General features: G+C 38.2%; 1 protein-coding gene across 2 annotated transcripts in view; it reads right to left on the reverse strand.

Annotated features, from left to right (window-relative positions):
- SHOC2 (SHOC2 leucine rich repeat scaffold protein) overlaps positions 1 to 26439 on the reverse strand; it is a 37874-nt gene extending 11435 nt beyond the window's left edge. Inside the window, exons 1-2 of one of the 2 annotated variants that reach the window (XM_009954549.2) lie at positions 25737 to 26439; positions 11310 to 11447 (exon numbers count right to left, since the gene is read on the reverse strand). In XM_009954549.2, the coding sequence (XP_009952851.1) occupies positions 11310 to 11447; positions 25737 to 26439 (841 nt within the window). The remainder of the gene's footprint in view (positions 1 to 11309; positions 11448 to 25736) is intronic. The other variant, XM_009954550.2, reaches the window with a different exon arrangement.
- Between the last annotated feature and the right edge of the window lie 683 nt (positions 26440 to 27122).

Raw genomic sequence — 27122 nt, forward strand, 5'->3', positions numbered from 1 at the left:
AGCAATGGAAGAAACAAATGTAGTGTATGAAACACACTTGGAAGCAAAGGATGAAAGAAAATAAAAAGAAATGGAGAATGAAAATTAATACAAATGCTACAATGGGATCTGCTAGACAGAGGAAAAAGTCTCAAGAAAGGAAATGGCAAAATACCTCTGTCCTGAACTTGGTCAAAATATACTGTAAAAATAACCCTACATCACTGACTATCTGGGAACGTAGCTAATAAAACTTGGAAATTCAGAATGTTGTATGATTCACCGTAGTTACTAAAATGGAGATTCACAAGAGCAGTGAAAGTAAAGAAAAAAAACAAACCAACCAACAAACGAACCCACAAAAACTCCAAAAACCAACAACAAAAACTTAGAACAAAAATTATCCAGGTCTTACAAATGAAGAAAGAAAAGAGGATGAATTTTCAGTGCATATTTGATATTTAGCTAACAAGCTTAGCAATAAATTTTAATTGGCATTGTCAATAACTAAACAGAAGTTAAAACAACAGGTAGCCACCCAGAGTTGTTTCACTACTAGTGTCTTGCATTGGGATTCTGAGTTATATTTTTTTACATGCTTTCTTTCTGAGCAAGTATACAATTAACTTTTGCAGAAGCAGCAAAGAAAGTCTTCCCTTAACCCAAAAAAGGCATTTAAGATCCAGGGCTATCAATATTGCTCACCAGTGCACAAATCTTCATCTTTCAAGGTGAAATCCTACAGTACATATACACATTAAACAGAATAATTAAAACCTTTTTTGATCTTACAATCCACTAGTATAAAGTGCACATTTGTATGTAACAGGTGTTTCATGCTGTGTAGTGAGATCTGGCATTGCTGGCTGTATAGGAAACTGGCCCCATTTCACACAACAGACATCCTATTGCAAGGCACCACAATCATCAGGATTCACTGATCTAGGGATGAACAAAACACATCCTGACTGCATTTCTCTGAACTGTTATTTAATGCTCTACTAACAAAACAAATTACAAACTTTACACAAAGTTAGATACAAATCTACTATGTTTTTCACTACTTAAACCTTGAGCTAGATGCTGATCTGGATTTTTCAGGAAATGAACGAGGAATGGCTCTAGCACACAGCACGATGCCAACTGTTGCTTAGCAATATGTCGCTATGCCAGTTCCCAGATTGTGAGCACAGGTTGTATGTATATGGCTCTCTTCCTACCAGCAACGAGGTATTTCAGAAAAATGAAACAAGGCAGCCATCAGAGAGAGTCAAACTGTACCATAATTTTCCAGGAGAGAACACCACACATTGGTTATCCTCATGGCACTATCAGAAAGGAGGCAGAAATAGCGGCTCCCAGTAAATTTTTCTTATCATAAGTAGCATTTCTCAATAGAATATTATCACTGTTTCTCTACTAGGTATCTTTCTCCTCCATGGGAAAGGCACACAAAGACATAACAGAAGACACATCCTGCATGTACCATGTTCCCTGTGCCTGTTTTAAACACCACAGCACTAAATAGTTATTCCTGAGAACAAAAGGAGCACAATTTCTCAGTAGCACTTCTCCCACTGCTCCTGGAAGGGCTGTCCCGCACCGAGCTGATGCAGGCAGTACGGGCCACCTTCTTTAAAGCCAGAATTTATTCATAGCCAATTTACTGCCATTTAGTCTTCTGTCAACAAGATTCAGGTATCTTTTCATCCTCATCAGAGTTCATATTCACACCTCACTGAACGCATCACAGTGACAAACCCTTATTAGCTTTTATCTTCACATAATGAAGAAGCCTCTTCACCAAACAAGGATGATCCTTAAAGCTCTTCCCTCTGCTCAGTGCGTTAAAACTTACATGGGGTTTTTTTGAGAAATGCTTAGTACAAGGATGTTAATATTTGCCTCCATGGGCCAGCTGACAGCCAGCAGGCTAACAGGCTCAGGCCTCCTTGCTGGTTCTCTGACTACCAAGAGACAAACTCTGGTTTATAACAGGAACCATTACAAGTTGCTAAATAGCACACCTTGCACATTGCACAATCAAAAGCAATCCCATTTTCAGCTCCCTGAGCTCAGGATTACCTAGCTGATACTTATGTTCCGAGCTGCTTTACAGCATCTGCACTCATCTCCATCTTCTCCAGTTCAGCTACTGGTTTCTGAGATGGCACCATATTAGGGACGCCACTGACGTGCTGTCAGGTTAAGTCTAAGAAATAAGGCATGGAAGATAACAACTGATCATGATCAACTCTGTCATCAGGATCGTTTGCAGTTGTACTTTTGTCACTGAAACCATACCTCAGCGGTTCCTCTAGCACAGCCCCTTGGAGGCAGTGACTCAGAAAACGCAGCACTAGATGTTCACGAACATGATAGTTTGATAACCACAACTGAAAAGCAGCTACTAGCAGGAAAAAAACAAGCAAAACCCCTTCTAATCTGTTTTCTTAGAGAGCTCATTACACAAAACCTTGTAAACTCAACTGTCCCATCCATTGGTACTTCTAAAAATACAATACAAAAGCCTGACAAAGCCCTAAACTTATGCCGAGCCTAAGAAAGCCACTGAAAAATTATTTTAGTTCTGCTTTTGGCATGAACAGTCACTCTTGGGAATCTGGCTTCATGCAGCCATCTTGTTTCAGGTCCATTTTCTCACCAGCAAAGCATATGAATGCCCATCACTGGGTTCTACTTTGCCCAGCTCTCAGGTTTGAAGCAATGTAAGTACAGAATTCATAATCACTTCACTGGAGTGATTGCATGTCTCTCTCAGGGTTAGCTGTTTAATTTACACAGAAATGAGTTAAAAATACTTGGAAGCATGCAAATCCAGAACATTAAATTAAACTCTGTTACTATAAAAAAAGACTCCAAATAGATGGTTTAAATTAAATTCTCTATTAAAAGGTACCTCAAAAGTATTAGTCAAAGAGAAAACAGGCGTTTGCTAATCTCAAAACAAAAGGAAGACTGGAAATAAAGCAGGAAACTGCACTTACAAAACAACACTTTTTTAGAAAGACCACTTGAAGTGGTTGTCCAAGTAGGAGCAATACATCTGGTATGTTGAATAATATAAAGAAATCCAAATTCCTAATTCAAATTCTTACCAGTGCTTCTAAAGGGAGTGATAAATGCGCTCTTCTTTGAGATTTACCACACCTCTTCCTTTCCCTCCCTTAGTTAAAATAATCCTTCAAATTCCCTATCCTTAGATGAAGGGTCATTACTTAGTGCAAAATGTTACTGCATCATTACTAAAAGATGCAGTAATTAGTCTGTTTTATATAACTTGGTTCATCTAGCTAGTTTGCTATCAGGGTCAGTTGCTTTCTCCTAAATAAACCAGAAGCATCAGATCAACTACAAATCTGTTCACTAGAGAAAACTCTTCGGCAGATAACGTTAAAAACACAAATTGGACTTACAAGAGCTATGCACATCAAAACCCTGTAAGATTGTAATCAAAAGGATACACAAACCTCAGCACGCAACAGATAACTGCACAAACAACATGGCACTATTAAGTATTTCTGATGGTCTAACTTCTATAAATATTCTTAGATTTTAATTTGACTGAAACTTTGCACAAAATGAGTAGCCACCTTTTAAAGCTTTTACATGTTTTATGTGACCACACATTATTTCAGGGTGCAGTTCATCTAACTCACAAAGAGATTTTCTTCTAAGAAAGATAAATTGCTGGTTTGCATACAAAGATACCAGATGTCATTTCTAACAAACAGAAAGCAAGAGGTACGTCCAAAATTTTAATTAAAAAGTTAAACAAAAATAATCTTGCTGTCACTTAAAAAAAACATACATGAATTAAGCTTAATACACCATGTCACATTAATCTTGTAGTGAGAATAACAAAGGTGACAATGTGGAAGAAAACACCAAAAGAGCTTCAATGAGTACGCTTACAAAGCAGGTGGGACCTAAAGGCCTTAAAAGAGTTGAAAACAGTGAAAGAGAGACTAGACAAGCTAGAGATGGCCAGCTGCGGACAGAGATTAAACACTGCACTCAAACATTTCAACAGTGCTCCTAGTCCAAAATAGCCGTAAGTCAGAAGATGCCTGTATCACGCTTTGTACTTATTCTATATTAGTTTTTCCTCATGTTGGCCATACTCCATGACAACTGTGGAACAGTTTCACAGATTTTTAGGTGAAAGGAACTGTTGACATGTTTAATCTAATCTCTTGTCAGAAAGCAAACTATTTCCCATGATAGCTGTAGAGTAAAACAAAAGGATTCAGACAAACAGCTTTAATCTTCAGTTGTATTCCGCGAGCAAAGACGATGTCTGCCAATGTCCAACATTGCGACAGCACAAAGTCACCGGTCCAGCAAGACATCCTGAAAGTGATCTCGGTGAGCATTTTGCAAAGGAATGCAGAACAAAACCCCATCTTCAGCTGATCTGGGGCAACTCCTTCCTAAATCAAAGCCTATAGATTTGTATGAATGTAAACTCACATCACCAATCAATCATCCAAGTGAGGTCAAATCCTTTCTACAACCTGCATGGCTGGAACATCCCTAATGTTTAATACGCTCTAGCTAAAGGTTGATGTTTTAGGAAAATTGGGAATGGGGACAGAAAGGTGATAGGCATGGGTGGGCAACCACTCAGGAAAACTGCAGAAGAGAAGAGAAGAGAAGAGAATCCCTCCTGACCATTGCTACCAACTACCAATGCCAAAGCATGAAATGTAATTATTCTCTTCCAAATACAAAGATATAATTGAACATAAGACAAAGCTTGACTTACGAACTCCAGATTTTAGTGGTTTAACAGTAAAGTGATTTTTAGTGTATTTTATTTTTTATTTTCAGCCACCAATACGTCCTGATATACGAGGCCAGTGTAGGATGCAGATTCAGACTTACAAATTACAAGGATCATCAGGGTCCATTATTTTTTGTCCTACTTGTAACAAAGGCTAGGAATTCTCATAAAGATGTTATCTATTAGAATTAATTTGAAATTAATCTCTACCACCCTTACTGGTTTAAATGCCATTTCAAGAGAGCGAAGAGATTCTCTCTCTATTTTCAGTCCAATAGTATCAAAGACAGGCTTTCCCCCACTATTTCAGGATTAAGGCTAAAGCGTGACCATGTCAGCCATTACTTATTTTTCAGCTCCAATTAAAGACTGTAATCATTGCCAACTGCATGTATGCAAAAGACACACACAAGATGCTAGCAAAACTTGAGCAACAGAGGCTCAAGTATCTGACATGCACCACATACAACACCTGTATAAGGCTAGAGAGCACAAACTCTAAGCTATGAAAATATAACTTCATTTAACATGCATTCATCAAAATGCATGTAACTAATAGACCTGTTTGTCTCGATTCTGATGTATTCCTTTGAATCACTCTTCCCTTGTGTCTGCTTCTTGCATACAGAAAACAAGATTATAGACTTTTTCTTTCTGCAGTATACAAATCATTCTGAAAATGCTAAGCTGCAGTTATACTGTACCTGCTGGTCTCGGCATCTAATTACCGTGTGACGGTATGTACATTCGCTAAAATAAACTGTCCCCACCCTAGTCTCACCAGAAGAATATCCAACCAAAAAACAAAGTAAAAAAATATTTTCATAAATACACAAACCAATAAACTCAGAATTTATAAGCAAATAGAAGTCAGCCTAACTTTTAAAGCAAAACAGTACATACATATATAACCACATTGGACTTGCATTGGAGATTTACTTATTAAAACAAAAAAAGGAAGTTATAATTAGCTGAAAGTGATACAAAAATACAAACCCACATTGCAACAGAGTCAAAAGCAACAGCTGGGACTTATTTTGTGCTATCAATTGAAGGGTTGCATTTTACTCAATTCATACTTCATACAATAACACAAATTTATTATTTAATTTTTCAGTGCTAGTCTTATTTTCCTTTTCAATTGACTATTGACCTTTCTGTGAAATTGAAGACTTACATATATGTAAATCACATCATAAGAACAGTTTATACCTAACAGGCAATGAAGAAAAAATATCAACCCTTCCAAAGTGATAGATGTGTTTAATTTTTTAAGTTTGTCCTACTACACAGAGTAAACATATAAAACGTATACACATTTATCATTTTAGCTAATTAAGGAATGTGAGAATTATTGTATGCAGACCAGAGATCCACCTAGTATCTTCTCTCGAGGCAAAAAAAAAATACCCAACAAGCGGACACCAAGAGAACCACCTAAGAAAAGGGGAAAACACAACCTGAAACCTCCCCATGAGCCGGGGGAAGATTCAACAGTGTACAGCTCAGCAACTTCCTGAACTTACAAGCAACTGATACATTTTTCTTCTGCACAATTGTCACATTGTCCTCTGAGCTTTTAGCATGTACAGCAACCTGTGTGAACGCTGACACCCAAGTGTTCCCTAGACATCGCACGCAGTACAGTCTGCTTTTTGCTGGTTTGAGGTTGACGACTCACAGCTTTGCTTCATCCCTCCTGTTCTGCCGTTGGAGCAGGCAGCAAGGAGTCACTTCCCACTTACCCTCTCCCGACACTCACTGTTTTCTAGCCAATTTCACTGCTTTACATTTACCAAGTCTAGAATTGAAGCCAACAAGAACCAGAAGCTTCACTCCCTTTATGAGACCTCCATGAGAACTAGCAAGGGCTTATAATAACCCAAAAATGTGAATAAAAGAGTAGAAGCCACTGCTTTCCATCAGATAAAGAAAAGGCCGAGCTTATTGAGATTGCCCAATACTAGCAGAATCTAATTTAAGATGTTTCATTAACAGCAGAGTTTAATAACAAAATCTTAGACAAAGCACTGAACGCTGATCAGATCTCCCAATGTGAGCCTATGGAAATGGGCTTGATCTTGCAGCACTGAACGCTCACAGACCAAAGCACTAGGTCATGCACTTGAATTTTAAGAATATGAATATTGCCATCAAAGCTGAAGCAGAAGCCTGTGCCTTTTGCTCCACCAAAACAGCGAGTAATTAGTAACATCAAACCCACCAGTCGCATATGAACACCACCCCTGAGCACAGAGGAAGCTGCAGGTGCTCTGCTGGGTCTCATCAGGACCAGTGCATTTGTCAGACGTTTCAGACTAAGACTCCTCCAGTTTTTGCTAAGCCTGCTAAACCAAAAATACCACTTTAAAGTAGTTCCACTTTTCTACAGAAATACCTTTACTAGGACTTCTAGGGACTTAAAGCTCTCAACCACAATTTGTGTAACTCGAGCTGTTTCAGTTACACATGCCCCGTTCTGGCCACGATCCTTCATGTTTTATCAACTATGTGTTTTAAAAGCACAACCGTGCTCTCAGAGGTACTCTGGGGCTACACAGGTTAGAAGCCTAGTTTGTAGCACAATTTCAGCCAGCAAAAATGGCAAATTACTCCACATAATACTTGCTTTCATGAAAGCTATGATTTCAGGTTCTGAGCTAATGTGTCGCAGCAAAGGGCAGGAGTATAGCACAGGGCTTTGAATATGCCTCTCATTTTCCTAACCATCTCTTAGGAACAGTGCCATGTCAGACACTGGAAAGTGTGTCCAGTGATGGAATTTTTTGTGCTTTTAAAGCATCATTTTGGAACATTTACAAGTGACTATTCTTTTTCTTATTAAAACGTCTGTTGCCTTAAATGTCCATGAATATGGCACATTTAACTATAATCAAACTGCACATGTAAACACATAAAACCAGAAAATTACAAAGCAGATGAAGAATCTGACTTTTTTAAAATCTGCAATTCTGTTTCTGTTGAATTTATTTCTCAAATAAGTGTTTCTGTGCTTTTAAAAAAATTGTGAACACATTTGTACAGAATGCTAAAATTAAAAGTTCAAAGAGGGAACGCTAACAATGTTTGCAGAACAGAATTTTCTAAGTTAGCTTGTAATCCAAAGAAACACTTTACTCCACCCAAAACTTGCTTTTTCTCCACCTCAAAAGTCCAATTATTAATTTTAATATAAACGGTATGCTCTCCACCTTCTTTTATATATCTTTTGAATATTAATGTGCCAGCTAAGTATACAGAGATAAGACACTGTGTAAATAAAAGTAGATCATAATCCACCCCCACCCACCCCCCCTCAAAAAAACCCAACATGGAGGCAGGGGGAAAATCTGCGATTAAAATGCTAAGCAGCTAAGATCCCACTATGATTTTGATTCTAGACTTGAGACTCTTGGAATGTGCTAAGCTGTTCCACAAAGCTCATTTTTCTTACAGGAAGTGATCTAATATACCAAGTACTTTACAATTTTCAATCAACAGAAATACAGATATGAATGTATTAAGCCAATATCTATAAAGCAAGACATTAGGTCACTTCCTGACAACTAATATCTAAAATCGACATTTGTTACTGCACAAAAGTGTGCTTATAAAGCGTTAGTTGAAACAAGAACTCTGTACTTTTACAGAGTGGCTATATTGGCTCTGCTACCTCTGTAATCATTGCTGATGCATAATCCCTGCCCTGCCACTCCCCTGCATGTCACCCTCCAACATCCCTTCCCTTACAGCTCCAGCACTTTTCAGTACAGTACTCTTAGTTAAAAAAACAAGGGTTTTTTTCTTTTTGTTTTTTCTTTTTTCTTTTTAATTAGCAGATTCAGAAATCTTTCCATGGTAAAACTAAAACTTGGTTAGATAGTCCTGCAGTGAATTTAAGAAGCAGTTTTGCAAGGGTTTTGTTGTTGGTTTTTTGTGTGGCTTTTTTTGGGGGGGATGGGGGGTGGGTTTTTTTGGAGGGGGGTCCTTTTTGGAGGGGAGGGTGAAATAGAAAGGAAGGGGGCTGTTTGTTTTTCAAAGCAGCTTGACAAAAACATCCCTCTCAAGAAAAACAACAGGCCTCCATCAAAAGGGTGTCGGTAGGGGAGGAGGGGACAGACTTGGCAGTAATGGAAAGCCTGTTCCATACCAGGAGGCTCATAGGCTCACAGTACATTAAATATTTATAATGAGTAAATGTGCTTGGTCTTTTTTTGTAGCTGGTCCACGACCCCCACCCCAGACTGAACTGGGGAAACATTAACAGCACTTACACATTAAGCATAGTGAAACCTGGCAGCGTGCAAATACTGCAAGCAAAGCCAGTTATCCCCAACACCAGGTAGATAGCAGCGAGCAGGAAAGAGACAGAAACCATAGCAAGAGATGGAGAGGCTGGAAGGACTGTCCCGCAGAGCAACGCCGGCCAGGCCACCACGCGCCATTTACTGCCTGGGTTTTTCCGAGTACTCAGTCTCTTGCTGAACAATCCTAACCACAAGGCAAGCTGTAATCTCAAAATCAAGCCACAACTTGCTTTAATGTTGAACCAAAACTGCAATGACTAAGAAATAAAGCCAATGTTGCTGAACTGGCTACGGCTGCCTTTTCTGTAACATGTATAAACGTAGGTTGATCATTATCATTTAAGATGGAGTTCAAAGTTTTCCCCTTCAGTATTCAATTATGGCTGTTTGTGAACTATGCGTGGCCCAAGTATTGATTTCTGATTTTAAGTCTTTAAAAAGAAATGCTCAGTTACTACATGTTGGTCAATACAAACAACAAGTATTTTCCAGTGGAGCAAAAACTGAAGCAGTGTAAGGTTAAACACGCTACAGTGCACTGCTGTCTCTTACCATTATTCATCTCTTTGGTGGTTTGTTGAGCTATATAGCATTGATATTCAGCTCAGATAAGAATGTAAAGAGACAGCTATATACATTTAAAAATAAATAACTTCAAAAAACTATAAAGAAAATGCAATGGAAAAAAAAAACCCAAACACATAAAATAGGCAGAAATCCAATCCAACCAGGTATGAACCTGACTCAGTACAAACCACCGAAGCTCACACTAACTTTCTGAAGAAATAGGTGAGTCCAAACAATCTTGATTGCATAGTCAGCAATTTCCTATTTATCAGAAATTACTTAACTGCTTAAGTAACTTTGTGCCTCTCCTACCCAAACACCTTTCCCTGTAAGCACAGTCTTGCAGCATATTATGAGTAAGATTTTTGTGGCTGCTACTCACTGAACAATTCAGTAAATCATACTACCATTCTGCACAAAAATCAACAATAGTGGTCTATAAGTCCTAGCAATGGAAATCTCACACTTGCTTAGAGAACTTTTCCCATAATTCGCCGTTTATCCAGAGAACTTGTTTCCTAAATATGACACATACATTACACATAAATTTCATTTAAAACAACTTTCAAAAACATTTACAAAATCGCTACAAAAATAAAGGTTGTGCTTATGAATTGTGTAAGTTAGATGCAAATTCCAGACGGTACGGGATCTCCAGAGTTTAAAAATATCATCAATCCAGGAAGGAAGTTTAGCTCCAGTGGATACTTCATCAATGTAAACTCTGTTCAGGTCAAACTTTCTAAATAAAAAGCCACAGTAGCTCCACACTTAACAATTTACTGATAGAAGAAAAGCTGGAGTGTTGTTAAGTGGTTCCTCACTCTTCTACTCATTCACTTTTACTATACATTAAAGTACATTAACAAAATGTTCAGTATAAATATTGTTTAAGTGATAACATTAATTCTTCAAGTATGTTCTGGAGACAAATAAGAGCTCAAAATCATGATGGCCTTGTTTTTGTCTTTTTAAATCGCAGCATGCATCTTTCTCTGCCATCTGTTTAAAACTGATTTATTTAACTAAGAAAAGTCATATTTTGTTGTTTCATCCAATATGAGATTCTGAAACAGACCAGGACAGTGTTTATTTCTGTCTCATTCCCAATCTAAGTTGCAAATCCTCTGTATTTTATTGCATTAGATCATGGACTTTGTGGACTTGGAAGGTTTTTTAATCATTCTATGGAAAAGCATAAAATAGACAGAATTCATTTAAAACATTTACCTTTTTAGTTCTATTTTTCTTTAGCCAAAGACATTAGATAAAACTATCTGCCACACTATTACACTTTAACTGAGAGTCTTTTAGTCTTTTATTCCTTTATATGCTCAGTTTCATTACAGAATGGACAGACAAGCTGCAGGTATTTATTCATAACCACAGAACACCTTAAATCAGAGTTAGAAGTGATGGATTTTTTTCCTTATAACTCTCATTCTTAGATGATGCTGCACTCTATAGCACAGCTAGATTTACTAATGTAATTACATTTAAGGTAGCACGCACACCTTGCTTTTGATCTCAAGGGTGAAGCTGCCTTGAGCTGAACACCAGTCATTCTACAGTCACCAACTAAACACTCATTCTTAGATTTTTTCCTCTTAATGAAAATCTATTTTGTCGTCTTTGGCCTCTTCACATACCTATGGTTTCTGGCAGGTCCAAGAGCTCATTGTGCTGCAAGTCAAGGTTGGTGATCTGCGTGCAGCTTCCAATCTCCTCTGGAAGATGTTCAAGCTGATTGTGCGCTACATCCAGCGTTATGAGGTTACACAACTCACCTAAAAGCACACAAGAAAACCAAAACATCAAGTTCTTTAATGTACAGCTCCGGACAACAACTTCAACACAGAGATTAATAGGATCAGACAGATTTGGGGACAATCTGAAAAAAGGTATTGCTTCCATAAAGTTATACATATAAAATAAGTCATTACTGGACCATAATTTCATCAGTCAGATCTAAAACCTGATCAACAATTTTTAAAAACTCAGATAAAGCTTTTATAGATTCTTTGAGGAAATCTTACTTATTTATTGATTTTCTTGTGACAGTTCAAGCTGCTGAGTGAGAGTACAAAACCCATACCTCACACTTTTTTCAGGCTGAGCAGAAGTTTAAAACATAGCGGAGTACATGGATTGTATTCAATTTTGAGAAATTGAGATCTGTTTTTATACCATGAATTACTTCCAGGCACAAAATTATCAATTAAGAGACATCAAAATTATTTGGCTGACAACCTATATAATTCACCCAAAGCCCTGAGTGCTATTTTTAATCATCACAAAAAAGGCAATGTAAGGTAAGTAAACTGTAAGTCTGTTTACACAGATTGTTATATTTCATCTATGCAAGCAGAGCTATAGCAAATAAAAGTTTGAAAGAAAAGGCTTGTCTGTTAAGCCTTAAAAAAGATTGGACTTGCTTAGAGTTTAGATCTACTTTACAGTGAACTGCTTCATTCCTGACATTTACACTTTAATGTAAAAGTACATCTAGGCCCAACTCTCTATGTACAGTAGTTTCACCTACTTTAATGACAAATATACTGTGTTCTGAGCAACAGCTCGTTGGGTTTGAAAAGAAAAATAATGTGTGTGCATGAATACAGGTGTATGCATTCACATTTTCTGCATCTGATGGAGGTGAAATTAATGCAAATTATTTGAACAGCTTCAACTCTATCCAGTAAAGATGAGGTCACTGTATTTGTGTATAAGAGCATGAATCAGTGAGTAGCAAATTTGGAAGAGTAGCAAATTTGGAAGAGTAGCAAATTTGGAAGAGTAGCAAATGTCTATTTTTAAGCTTCAGTGTTGTGTCTTTGATATGATCCTTTAAGGATTTTCCCACAGGCCTGCAGGACGAGCTTGAGCAAGTTGCGACATGCAGAATGTCTACCCATTAGATCAGCAGATAATCATAAATGGTGATTTAATAAATCATAAAATATTTACAAATTCATACTCTGTATTGAGTTGCAGGTGTCATGTAATCATGATACAGTTGTGAAAGGCCAGCAAAAAAAAAAAAAGCTAACCCAAACAGCTCCATTTTTCTTAACTGTTAACATATAACCAATCTTATTTCCTGCATTTATTAACCCAAATTGGGATATTTTTCTAGAAACTAGGGAGATGGAAAGGTAAAGGTGGCGCTTAAGCAGCTCCTCCATCACTGTTTGTCCCCTCTCTTAAGTCAGCAATCAAGTCTATTCCAGTCAACGAGAGTCAATAGTCAAACACACTGTATCCCGCACTGCATAAACCACATGCCTCAATGCCACTAATATGCAGAAGAAAGCAAATTTAAGAAAAAATTGAGCAAGAGTTAATGTTCTGTGGTAGGAGCACCTTTTTGTTATTCGTGAAAACAAGTGGGCAAAGTGTAGAAGGCAATAGAAGGAGGAAAAGCTTAAGGAAGACTTAAAAATCCCTCCCTTTAAACAAACAAACAAGAACCCCACAAATCTTTACTAAGATAACTCAAGAACCTTCATACACTTTGGGGCAGTAGTTTTCATTTCATGATTGCTGTTTTCATTTGTTTTCACTTCAGACCTAAACCAATGATGTCAAATTTGAAATGTGGCATAAATTTCATTTCATCACACTGATTTCTCATTTACTTGACTCTTCCCACTCTACATCTGCTGAAGTCGAAGAAAGACTTGGGTTTTTGCAGCAACATTTGCTGCACTTCATTTTTGCACCTGCTGAAAACTTTGACAACAGCAAGCTACATGTTTGAAACAAACATCTCACTAGCTAATTCTGGGGAGGGAAAAAAAAGAAAAAAAGAGATGCCCATGTTTATTTACTCAATTAAGGGAAAGCTAACACTTTGGTTTAATTTGAATAGCCATACTTAATATCATTATATTAAAAATGTAGTCATTACTTTATAAAGTGACACTGGTAAACATTTAATAAAAATTTTGAATGCTAAAATGGATTGAGGACTGCCTAGCAAATTCTAGACTTTAGAGCAGAAATCAGGCAAAAGTTAAAGCTCTATCATGAAGTACAGTGACTTAAGGAAAGCAATTTCAAGAGGTATTATAATATTTAGCTTTTAGTTAACATTGCTTAGTAAGAAATCTTGCTCTTGAACATACTACTACTTATGGTTTGACAGCTTCTCACCAAAATATTCTTTTTCCCCCTCTAAGGGCAGAAGGAGAGGGGAGGGGAAGCGCTGTTGGCACTGAAATTCTTTCAATACTTTAACTTGGATTGCTGAGGCACAACACAGTGTGCAAGTCAACAAAAAGCACTCAAGGTACATTTCTCCTGTTGTTCTCCATGACATGTGGAAAAAATTTTTAGATCCAGTATGCTTAACAAGGTGGAAAATGTTTTAAGTGATGCAGTAGAGGCTCATGTTCACGTGCAAAGGCACACAGAGGACCAGCAGAGGGTGGGAGAATCCAAATACTGGCTGTCCCAAGAAAGCCATCAGCTCTCCAAACCCATCACAATGAGTAAGTGGAAAGGCTCTCCAGAGCACCTCTCAGACCGCGGGCTGTTACTGCATATGGGGCTTGAACACCTACCATGAGGTGCAAGAGCAACTTGGCATGGGAAGAGTTGCTGTGGGATCTTTAGGGAAGGGGAAAGACAGGAATCAATGTGGTTTAGGAACAACAAGTGTGGGAGAATAGAGGGATAAGGAAATAAAAGGGTCCAGCTCTGTGGCTGACCAGCACCATCTGCCCTGCCTCCTCCTTAAACTCTATTTCTAACTGTTCTCCTGGGTGAGAGGCTCTCTGTTCTGCGTGCGTGGAGGTCTGAGTACCAGCAACACTGCAGTTAACATGACCAATGTTACTGAAAACATCCCAGTCCATGGAACCAGAACCACTTTGGGCACGGAGAATGTGCTGCCACCAGGCCAGCAGCCAAAGAAGAGGGGTAGCTCTTTCATTGGCTGACTGACAGCAGTGATTTACCCCGTGAATGGACACACTGTGCACTGCACTGCTGCACAACAGCAGCTCTTTCAAAAATAATGCCAGGATAAACACATGGCATAAACAATCAATACAACAAATAATGATCTACAAGAACAAAGAGGCCAAACTTAAGGCCATCTGCACAATGCTCTTCCTAGAAGCCGATGTAAAGCCAGCTTGTTTCAGTTATTAAAAGTGTCCTTCTTACTGTCTGAACAGTGGCAACTGTACTGAAGGAAATGCTTCTCCAAAAAAAAAAAAAAAAAAAGGTGAAAATAAGTTTCACCAACATACAACTGAAATCTGGCATTTTTGCTTGGCCAGGTTAAGAAGCATATGTCAAAATCAAAAAGAAAGTTTTCCTAAAAGAAAGATTTGCTCAGGTACAAAAAGAAAAATGGCTGATGAGTGAGGAGCTCATGATCTTACTCACATTAAAAGAAGCAACATTTGCTCTTTTCTGGTGTACGACAGAAACTTTGCTGAAACACATTCATAGCTTAATTTAACTGAAATACACCAGCTACAAATGCGCTGCAGCTCAAAATCAGCCTCACCCGGAAAGCAGCTTAATAAAGAAAAAACTATTCCTGTTCACCACATGGACAACTCCAGCATCACTTCACCAAAGGACCGTTCAAACACCCGAAATCACCACAGTAAGGCAAACACTACTTTAGGGAAACACTAATCACAGATAAAATGAACTAACTCTTTTCTCCACAAGTAATGGCCAAAATAGATAAATCTTAAGCTCACAGTGGTGAATAAGAAAAATCTCTATGGACTACTTGCAACTGCATTGAAGGGACAAGCATCCTCAGGAACTAGAAGACAAACTAGGAAGGTGCTGGGGCTTGTGGCTGGGTTGGGGTTTTTTTCCCCTCTCTTTTTTTTTTTGTGTCATATTATATTGCACCGTAATTGCAAGGGGGGAAAAAAAAAAAAAAAAAAAAAAAAGGCACTTGAAGCTCAAAATCTGCCAAGAAAGCAGACAGAAATTGCATGTACTAGCTGGCTTGACAACAAAAGATTTTGAAGTAGAAGTAATGCCCATATGAAATACATAAAGCAGTTTCTCTATAAATAATCTTCACAAAACAGTTTGTTACACCCTATTATGTAGTTTTTAAAAACTTATATGGGCGTATAAGAAAACTGGAGAGGGACTTTTTACAAGGGCATGTAGTGATGGCACAAGGGGTAATGCCTTTAAACTGAAAGAGGGCATATTTAGATTAGATGTAAGGAAGAAATTCTTCACTGCGAGGGTGAGGCACTGGAACAAGTTGCCCAGAGAAGCCGTGGCTGCCCCCTCCCTGGCAGTGCTCAAGGCCAGGCTGGATGGGGCTTGGAGCAACCTGGTCTAGCGAGAGGTGTCCCTGCCCATGGCAGGGGGGTTGGAACTAGGTGATCTTTGAGGTCCTTTCCACCCCAAACCATTCTATGATTTAAAAGGTTCTACAGGATAAAAATTTCAGATGATTCACATGCATTTTTCAAATAAAATAAGTTGTGAAGACTCCCAACCGCCTTTCAGTTAAAGACATTGTTAAAAACACAGCTAAGTATACATGTCAACAATGCTTAAAAAAGGTGGGGTGAGCAATCACCTCACTGTTGTTCTCACAGGCACGGAGACTAAATGCTATAGTATGACAAGGCTAAATATACCTGCTGAAAACCCCCAGCATTATGAAATAACTAATGTTTTTTGCATAATGAGGCAGAATTACAGTCCCATTACATGGCCAACCTTGAAAGCCTGTTATGACAAGAGGACCAAGTAACATGCCCTGACTCACATAACTGAAAATTCTTCTTGGCCATTTAAAAAAAAAAAAAACAATACAGCTTCATTAAAAAAAATGTAAAAGTACACACAAATTAACAGTCATGTAGGGAGAGGGTATATATCTATAGCAAAGAGGCTTCAGTGTCACCTACCATTAATTCACCCAGTGGGCAACACTCTGGGATGGCAAACAGTTTGTAATATAGCCTGTTTTCCACTGGATTAACTCTGTGCCTGCCCATGCTTAAGCAGATTGAAAATTATTAAATCCTTCACAACATGACAAATCCTGGACCAGATGACACAGCAAGAGGATCAAGACTCTTACAGAAAGTACAAGGAAGAGGAGAACACAAATATTAGTGGGACTTCAGGCTGCTGTGTCAGAAGACTGGTTCTAAGCTAATCTGTAAAGAGTAATTATCCAAAATCAGCAATGCTGGGAACAAGCTACAATTAGTTCCAATAACTTTGGTAGCTATTCATCTCTCAGTAGGTTCTCCGCTGGGGGGGGGGGGTCAAAAGAATTTTTACTCTGTCTATAAAACTCTTTGGGAGAAGTGTCCTAATTTTAGAAAAAAAAAAAAAAAATTTTACAGTTTCAGAGTCTTTTCCCTCTCTATGAGATTTGAGTACATTACTGTAACAGCCTGAACTTTCTTCTGTGCATTGCCAACTGCCCAGAAGAACAGTTAAGCTGTCAGAGCTATTTTGAATTATTACTGCACAATTACAACTTACACAGAAGAGTTACTGAGTAGAAAGAATGCAGTTTCAATATGGTCACAAGTGACTTATGCACCAATGATAAAATATTTATATAAGTAAAAAATAAGCACGGTAAAATATTTTGAATTTGTAAAATGTGCAACAGGACCTAGTTAAAAACACAGAATCTAAGCTCAACTGAAAAGAAAGACTCAAAATCTGGTCTAAAACAAGCTTCAACAAGACACAACAGCAAAACACTTCGCATTTATTCTTTATAACTGAAAGTAACAAATACAAATAAAATTAAAAACATGTTCAAACAACATTTTAAGCACGTGAAATGTAGAACAAATTGTCTTAGCAAGGGCTCAAGGCAGGATTTGAGCTGAGCAGTAGAATAAACCAACAAGAACCTCATGAAGTGCCAAGACAAAGGCGAAGTCTTGCACCTAGCACCGAATAAGCCTGTAAAGCAGTACAGCCTCGTGCCAGCCAGTGAGGAAACAGCTCTGCAGGGAAGGACCTGGGAGCCCTGGTGAAGCTGAACCTGGGGCCACATCTTGGATCCTGTCCATTTTGAGTGTGGAACAAGTGTGCTCACACGCAAACAATGAAGGCTAACCACCTACCAGGTTGCAGCAGCAAGGGCAGCCTGAGGGAAGTGATTTTCCCTCTGTTCAGTGCTTAACAAAGTATTCAAACAGTTAAAATAATTGCAGTACTGATATTAAAAAAAAAAAAGTGCTGGACTTCTAACAAGCTGACAAGCTGTCAGTATTTACTGGAATTACACTTGGGGCATCATCCCAATAAGCTCTGCAAGTAGATCAAAAAGGCAGGACTACTTAATCATTATCCTAAAGCCAGTCTGAAGAAAATGTAATCAGGAGGAATTTGACTAGGTAACAAGACAAAACTGCGTCCCCGTAAGAGCCTTCACAGGAATGAGAACCCAGACACCAAAGCTGAAGCCAGACAAAATCAAGTTCTTCACTCTTCCTGCAGCCCAAGAAAGCAACCAGAACTGGATCAAACAAGCAGTCATTTTCTCTGACTTCTAGGGAGCAGCACACAAGTATCATTGCCTATATTTATTCCACTTCTGTTCACAACTTCATGCTTTTATCACACTAGAATACAAAAATATAAAAATATTCTCAACCACTGTGTTTGCAGACATTAGCATGCCAACTAAGCCCAGAAACACAACTGGTTTCCTTCAAACTGCTGAAACAGAAGAAGGGGATCTTGAATACAAATAATGTAAAGAAATACTTCTCTATATTGTCAGGTCTGCTAAAAAAAAGGGGGGGAAATGAAACTCAGAGCATCACTGAAAAGCTTTACAGCTAACAAGTCATTTAATAAGGAGGCACTATATTCAGCATGGAGTGAGTAGACATGAAGTAATGCAGCTGCATACATCTGGTTCGCTGTCTATGCTACTGAAAACCAAACAGGTGCAAGTGTTATGAAAAAGAGTTTCAAAGTAGTGAAGAAACCACAAACAATCTAAATATTGGGTAGATGGGGGAAGGGAAGAACAGAAGAGAGTCTCAGAGACATTCCAAATCTGGTGTAGGCAGATTCCCTGAATTACAGTCTAAAAATATTCCTCTTGCAGAACAGCCCTGACCAGATCCTCCATAGAATAAGAGTTGCATTCACAGACTGAAAACACAATATTTGGAGTCTTAAGAAACTTACAGAAACTATGCAAATGTAATTTCAACCGTGTTGACAATATTATTTTTATTTGAGCTGTGTATGCTAAGAAGACAGAAATATCCAAAACCGGCGTGAGATGCAACCCTGTCTTTGCAAAGAAAATATTATCAACTTGATTGTGCAAAACAATTCCATCAACACAACATGGAGGAATGCAATAAAACTCTCAATACAAGAAATGCAAAAGGCTTGCTTAAGTAACAGCCTGCAAATTCAATCATTTGCTTGGCCTTATCCCAAGACAGTTCCTCTGGTTTTCATCCTTCTCGTGCTGACTGTCTGACTCACCAAAACGTTCGCATTCTTCCATTCTAATTTTCAACTTCTTGATCTCAGTGGAACAGACAATTTACCAGATATGGTGATGAAGCTGGAGTCCACCTTGTGAACTCATTTCCACAATTATCCCTCCAGATTGTGTTTTGGCAAAGCTTCCACATGGAAGCATTTCCATGAAGGTTTTATTTCATGGACGCCAGCAGAGATCCGACAGCCAAATGAACAGGTAAATTCTGCTTTTGCACTTGGTATATATTCAACATATGCATAACCGTGACCTTCTAGTCAAGAACAATGTTAAATACAAACTTGTGGACCTTGCTAAGGATGCAAAGCGTTTACATGTTTAAAGGAAAAAAATGGTCAAGCCCTTGGAAGAGGAGTCTACTGAGAATTACTACAGAGACAAGTTGCACCCTACTCAGGAAATCGCTGATATGAAAATAGCCGGATCTGGGAAAGGAGTCAGGTTAAGCCTCATATATACACTTACCCTATTTTTATGCAGACGTTTGCTTAGAGTCAGAAGCAGGACACTGGGCAAGATGCACTCTGAAAATTTACCACCAGTGTTCAGTAGGATGCAATTTATAGGAAAGACTAGGTTCACAAAGAGCAACATAGAGTAGCTTTGCCATCAAGAAACTTGCATCGTTGAATTGTCACCACTATACATAAAAACACAACAAAAAAATCGCTTCAGGAAGGTGGAGCTGAGCTGATGGTACCAGGACTCCAATAAGCTACACAGGGTTTTGTGGAACAAGACATGGAAAGCAGGGGTGAAAGGAAGCAAAAGAGATTCTGAAAACATAATCTGATGCATTTTCAATGACTCTCTGCAGACAATAATCCATCCTTCTTCAAACCACTTGCAGTGCACTTCATATGCTTTTATACAACATGATCCATCCTACCTGTGAGGTTTCACAAGTGAGCTGCAGCGAGTCAAGCTGATTTAACAGCTCAGTGCGGGCAAATGTGTCAGTACTGCTCTCCCTCTTCCAGTTCACGCTCTCCCACTCCTCCTCCTACACCAGTTCCAGCCTTATCTGAAACTTCAGTGATTCCAACCCACTAAAGTCATAGACAATAAAAGTAGCAAAACCATTAATATTTTTCTGTTAGTTTAGTGAGATAAACCAGCTCACCAAGGAACAGCTCAGATGAAAGGCAGGAGGAGTGAGCAGCTGTGAAGCTGTGAGGAGGGGAGTGGATACCGTCCCTTTCAGCATCATGAAGCTGTTACACATCAGCACAGCCATTTCATGAAAACTCTCCCTAATTCAGCTACTCTTGCACAGAGCTTTTGGCTAAACATGCAAAAAAAAAAAATTAAAAATTAAGAAAACCCAAACCTTGGAATATGTTTTCAGCTAAATGGATTTTTAAGTATTTTTAGATCTTATTCAAACAAATCTATTCTATTTGAAAATACAACAATGCATATCAAGACGTGAGCTTGAAGCAATACCAAGCAGCAATACATACGTTGCTGAAGAAGTGTGAAGTACAATAAATGACTAGGAGCAATGATTTGCTAGGTACCTAGAGCCTGAATTTGCCGAGTTACTAAAAGACTACGTTCTTCCAAAGTACAGATAGTACATTTTTTGGTTTAGTGAGTGAGTTCAGTCGAGTAAAATACTATTTAAAATTAAGAATCCTTCTGAATATTGAAAAGACAGAAAATCTTATTGTCATCATCCTACTTATAATAAAGCAACTGAACTGTAGCAAGGGAATGAGAGGTACTGCATGACCAGGGATGGGGGGTGGGGGGGGAAGAGACCAGAAACACACACATCTGTTTACTAACTATAGATAACAACAGTTCCTCTTTCTCACCAAAACATTTGTTTTAAATGCAAAGCAGCTTTTCCCCCAGTGTAGTCACCTCATTTAAGTTTGTGGTGTTTAACTGCTAAAGACAGTTTAAAGCCCAAAATAGAACTAAACTTTAGATGATTACTTCCCAGCAGCTCAGTGCTGGTAGGTTCACCTCTTCTAGGTTTTCCTCAAGACAACACACATCAAAACAGGTCAGTTGATTTAAAGCAGTTTTCAGGACCACTTAAAATCTGATCGACTAGTGTCTTGCAAACAACATTATGTTAAATGTTTTACCTTTACTCAGGCTTTTAAGAAATGTTTTAGAGTTAGTTTCAAGTTTCCCTAAAAGGAATCTATTTCTAACAAGGACTAATACTGTGTGCTTGCATAGCAAGCAGATGATGTTCTAGATAAGCATTTCTAGAAACTTATTTTGAAATCACATGACTAGCAGTATACTTTCTACATGTCATCCTATCAAACAAGGAATACCACCACAGAATTGCAAAGGAACGATTCAGAATTTAAGATAGGAGAAATAACAAGCAGAGATTCCAACAACCTCAGTCATCTAAACGCTATACAGATGAACAGAATTTGCAGGCAACATTAACAAAAGGCAAGAAAACAGAGACAAACAAAAAGTCATTTGAAATAGTATCAGTAAAATATTAAACTAGTTTGACATAAAGAGTTAACAGTTTAGTCAGCCTAGACTCCACAAAGATGTCTGATATAGTAGCATGCAGAAAATAACTAGGAGACACAAGTAACTGGTAGAAGATGTCAAGATACCTGAGGAATTGACTACAACTTCTATGGATGTAACAGGACTGAAAGTAAAATATCAGCTTGAACCAAGGTTACCTCTCCAGGACTCTTAAGAATCACCTCAAGACCAACCCTGTACAGTGTCTTCAGCAATGACTTAAAAAGCAATGGTGTTTAGCAAGCTAGAGGTATTGGAAGAAACAGGTAATCAAATAATGAAAACTGTATGAAATTTAGTAGAGTAAAAAAAAAAAAAAAAAAAAAAAAGAGTACGTTTCTACTAGGATCTCAGAGTTGACCTCTTATGGAGAGGAAGAACAGAGAAGGCAAAGACTGCAGGTGTCTCAGGTGGTCGCAAGAGCGTGTGTATTGTAAGTCTAACAGTTGCAGTATGATCCAGACACACGGACAGAGTTCTCTCCAGCACAGAGGGAAACTCTCACCTAGAACAGTATAGTCAAACTAACCAAACATGCTCAGTATTCAAACATAAGACAACACAGAAAATGGATAGTGGGATGACAGAAGGAATGGACATTTTATGCAAGACTAAAAATCATGGTCTGAGCAATGGCTGGCAGAAGATATGACTGCTGTCAGCACATACAGTGGGACAGCAAATGTAAGCAACAGAGGGAAACTGCTGCATCTGAAACAGTGAAACATCACTGGCACAAAAATCAGCTAGTCATAGACATATTGGGTGTTGGAAGAAAAGTCTCAAATACCAAGAGCACTTAAGACACCAGGACCTACTTTCGATTTAAAAAGTAATTAAATGGTATGACTGCTTACAAATCAGATGACCCTTTATTTTAAAGCAGTAAGGTCCTAAAGTTGGAAAGACTTTTATAGTTACACAGAACTGGTGTTTTGTGTTCAGTGGTAGTGAAAGACTCTTCCTTACTGGACAAGTCAGTGGGTTACATAAGCTTGAATTTTTTAAAATACGAACAAGCACACTAGCTTACCATCAGATACGTCAGCCTTAGGCCTTAGAACAATTGGGTATTTTCAAAAAGAATTTGAAATGTTCCACATGATATTGCTTTATAAAAAGATAATGGCCTCATTTTACTTCCCGCTTTGTGGCAACAAAAAATTCCATGTTATTTACAAGCTGATAATATCAGTGTGTTTGCTTGTATATAGTATTATATAGTACATACAAGAACTGTATTATTACAAACATACAAGGGATTAAAATCTTTGGGACTTAAGAGGCAAGGGTTTCTTAAAGTGCACATGTAAAATGTAGAGAAACAACAAGTGTTTAAAGAAACAGAGAAATTCCATTGGAAAGTAAGAAATACATTTGCCAGCAGTTTCATTTTTCAGCTGTTTCCAACTCAAACACTTCATCTTTGTACTAGTACAAAGATACATGAAAGTGAGCAAGTAGAAACCAATTACAAAAGTGAAACTATCTTCTCTGTTTTTACTACTTGAGGAAAAAGGTTTTCAAACGCCTGTTCTGTGTATCTTGGCAGTTAAAATTATTTGTGTTACTTGAACTTAGAAATCCTTTAATTAATTTACTCTTCAACTGACTCAACTGCAGGCAACCTACTCAGAGAAATTTACTTTGAATAAAAAAGCATATTGCTCAATATAGCCATTTCCCTTCAAAATTCTTCATAAGGGTGACAGTCATCTTGCATTTCTGCTTCTAAAATGCCTTCCACAGTTAGGTGCTGACCCGTAACAAGGAACATGGGCATTATCACAATACAAATAAAGGCAAACTAACTGCTGGATTGAAAGACAGAGGTAACATAGTTACTGTTCTCAAGCTAGGGTTTGATAAAGAACCGGGAATACTGCCTGTATGGTATCAAGACAAGAACAAAAGAACGAAGACAGAAGCAAGTCACACATATTCCTTAATGATACAGGTATCTACTAAATTTCTGCATGAAACTGTTACACATGATCCCTTTCAAGACTATGTAAACAAACACATGCAGAAATTACATACTTCAATGTAAACCTAACTATTTTGTTTGAATGGGTTAAGAAACAAAGAGGTTCCAGCAGCAACAATAATGTCTGCAGTATCAAACACACATACAAAGAGTTTCTAAAGGGCAACACCAAGCACCAGAATGCAACATCTCACAAAAGTTTTTTCTTCACACACCAGTATTAATTTAAATTTATGCAGTACTATGCCCAGCTGAACCTCGGAAGCTCACTCTTCACTAGATCATGTTTAATAATGGAGCCACAGACAGAAGCAGGTGAAGTACTGACAACTGTGTAATACAGCTCAACCAGCTAAATTTGCCACAATTTCCTTGAACATATGGAGAAACATGCAGTATGTTGGGGTTGTTTTTGCAAACATCAGCCCCATAGTTTCCAGTACGATTCTTTGATTAGTAACAGATTCAAAGAGGCTGTTGGACTTAAACTGAAGCATCAAAATAGGTCAAAATTATACTTCCTTAGTTCTCCCAGGGGAAATTCCCAGGATTGCAGAGATGCTCGTGCCAACTCAAAAATCATGCTGATCAGAACACATACCCCATTAACCATTTAGTTTTTGCCTAGCAAAAAAAAAGATTTCTGTAGCTATAGTAGAATCCATTCCAACAGCTGCTACAGGGAGCCAAAGATGTTGTAGACCAACGTTGCGCTGACAGCTTCATTACATTTCTTTACCCCTGTTATCATATGCAGAAGCTCTCTGGACCAGACATTGCTGGTAACATGATTAGCAGTTTCAAAAGTGCCCAGAAGTTCCTGCCATCAAAAACGTGTTACCTTATGTATCTTTCCTCTCAAGGTCCATGAGAAAGATGCAAACATTGCTGGTTTGAAAACGATCTATTAGGGATCCAAACAAGAGCACCTCCCGTGCTTTGCAAAATTAGTGAGCATAGGGGCCATCTTCAGTAACACTTCACATACTCACACACTGGCTTGATTAAAAACAGACTGTCCCACATCAGCTTTTAAAAACAGGGCACAGGAGTTAGTACTCACAGTGTTACAAGTGCTTTTACAAGGGGTTTTTTCCATGTTTGAAGAAAGTCAAAGCAGTTTCTTAACTGCATGAAGTTTCTGTTCCCCCTTCCCCTAAAGTGACTAAGCTATGCTTGCAATTTACGAACTGGTGATACACAGAAAAAAAAAAAAAACCCACTGATGATAAAAACTCCCTTTTACGAGGCACATACATTGTTCAAACATTGCTTGAGAACAGTGTGATAAAGAGATGCTTTCCAGCAATCAGAACCTATTAAGAACAACTTAGGAGTGTCTGATATACAGCTATTCCAGCACATTTTTTGTAATAAACTATTTAAATTAAAAAGCCGCTTTCATACTGCCTCACCATCTTTCAAACTTGTGGAAAAACAAGTATTATTCATTAAAATGTCATAAGAATCATTATCCATGCATACAACATTTGGTCACTTTATATTAAGAGTTTATGTATTAATATATTCATGACTTACAAAAGGTGGAGGCTTTCACGAATCATTAACCTACATTATTAACTGTTAAGGCATCCAACAGCTTGCTCATGGTAATAGCACGCAGCTACCTATTCTGCCTTGTATTACCATGGTCACTCCCCTCTGTAACAGGCCCATAATGTGGTTATAACTTGCAACAGTTCATAAATGATTTATAAAGAAATCTTAAAATGAAATATCCCCCTGTATCTTTTTTTTTAAAAAAAAACCCATCTGGGCTCTGAAGACACAATATGTGAAAGCACAAGGCAAAGACAAAAACAAGATACATCTAATTTGAAGATGACAGATTAAGAAAAAGGACTTCTGCTTTTTTTTAAAAAAAATATATCCAAGGTATTGATTACTCTCAACAAAAGCGAACATTGCAACAGTATGATCATGAGCTCAATTCTATGAAGTTTCAAACGGAGAAGGGCACCCGGAGAAGTGTCAGTTTACATATACCTAACTGAATTGCAAAACGAACATAAGCATAGAATTAAGCTTTCAATCAGTGGAATCGCTTACCAATTTCAGCAGGTAGTTGCTTGATTTTGTTCTCCCGTATGCTAAGCATGGTGAGTTTTGACAAGTTTTTGATATCCTTTTCCACAGTAGTTATACGATTAAAGCGTAGGTAAAGAGTGGCGAGAGAGTTCAGCCTATACACCACCGAAGGGATTTCTCTAAGTTTGTTATGCCGCAGGTCAAGCATGCGCAGTTTCTTCAAGTTATCAAGAGAGTCGGGCAAACTGGTGAGTGAGTTTTCACTCAGGGCCAGTGTCATCAGGTTCACAAGACAGCCCACCTCTGCCGGTAGGGACTGCAGTTTGTTACTGTATAAATAAAGTTCCGTTAACTGCGTTAGCTCTTTGACAGCTGATGGAAGCATGTGTATAGACCTCTTGGACAAGTCCAAGCGCATTGAATTCTCTTCCCGGCATTTATTTAGCTCTTTGATCACTTCAGCATTGCTGGATTTTTTGCGGGTACCTGTGGCTGGATTAGGTCTTTTTATCGTATTGTCCACTGAAAAAGCTACCCCAGGCTGTGTGCTACTGGAGTCTTTCTTTCCATCTTTGGCATCTTTCCCTTTGGTCTTAGGCTCCTTTTCTTTGCTGTCTTTCCCAAATCCTCCAGAGGCTTTGGCCTCCTTCTCCCTTTCTTTCGATGATGGGACTTTTGGATCCTTCTCTTTGCAGTCCTTTTCTTTTCCTAGATTACTACTCATGGTGACTCAATGTTTAGCAAGCACCACATGAAATCTGTTTCTGAAGTTCACAAGAACAATTCACTGCTGAGGCAACAAGGATCCTTAAAACATGCAAGCGCTGAACCAAGGAAGGAGCTTCGGAGGTGTGATACCCATTTGCTACATATTGGTTCCGAAGGCACTCTTTTCTAATCCTGGTATCAGGAGATTCAGCTGTAGAGATTAGAAGGTCAAATGCTCTGTATTAGTATTTCTGTAACATAGAGAGAAGAGAAGTCAAAGTTAGTACAAACGTAAAACTTAACTTCCAGTTAAACGTTGAATGTTTCTACATCAAGACTGCGCTCACTAACTTAAGTTAATCATTTGTCTTTCTCTCCAAATGTCAATGAAAAACCCAGTGCTAAAACAAAAATACTACACATATTGCTCAGAAGAGTCACTGTGGTAGAAAAGCTATACTAATTAGTACACATAAGGAAAGAAAAATTACAATTCTTAAACATAATACTGCTTTCAGTACTACATTTGAGTCACCGTCTTACATCGTAGCTAGTTCTTAGCATAACAGTCTGGTCATCTGCATGACTATTCTCTCTCTCCGCTCCATGCCCAATCAGTCAATAAAAACCTGCTAAAATTATAAGTGCCTGCCTCTTCAAATCAACCTGTACAGGCTCATTCTTTCAGCACAGAAAAGC

The sequence above is a fragment of the Leptosomus discolor genome, chromosome 6, assembly GCF_034619465.1.
Source record: "Leptosomus discolor isolate bLepDis1 chromosome 6, bLepDis1.hap2, whole genome shotgun sequence".
Classification (NCBI taxonomy): domain Eukaryota; kingdom Metazoa; phylum Chordata; class Aves; order Leptosomiformes; family Leptosomidae; genus Leptosomus; species Leptosomus discolor.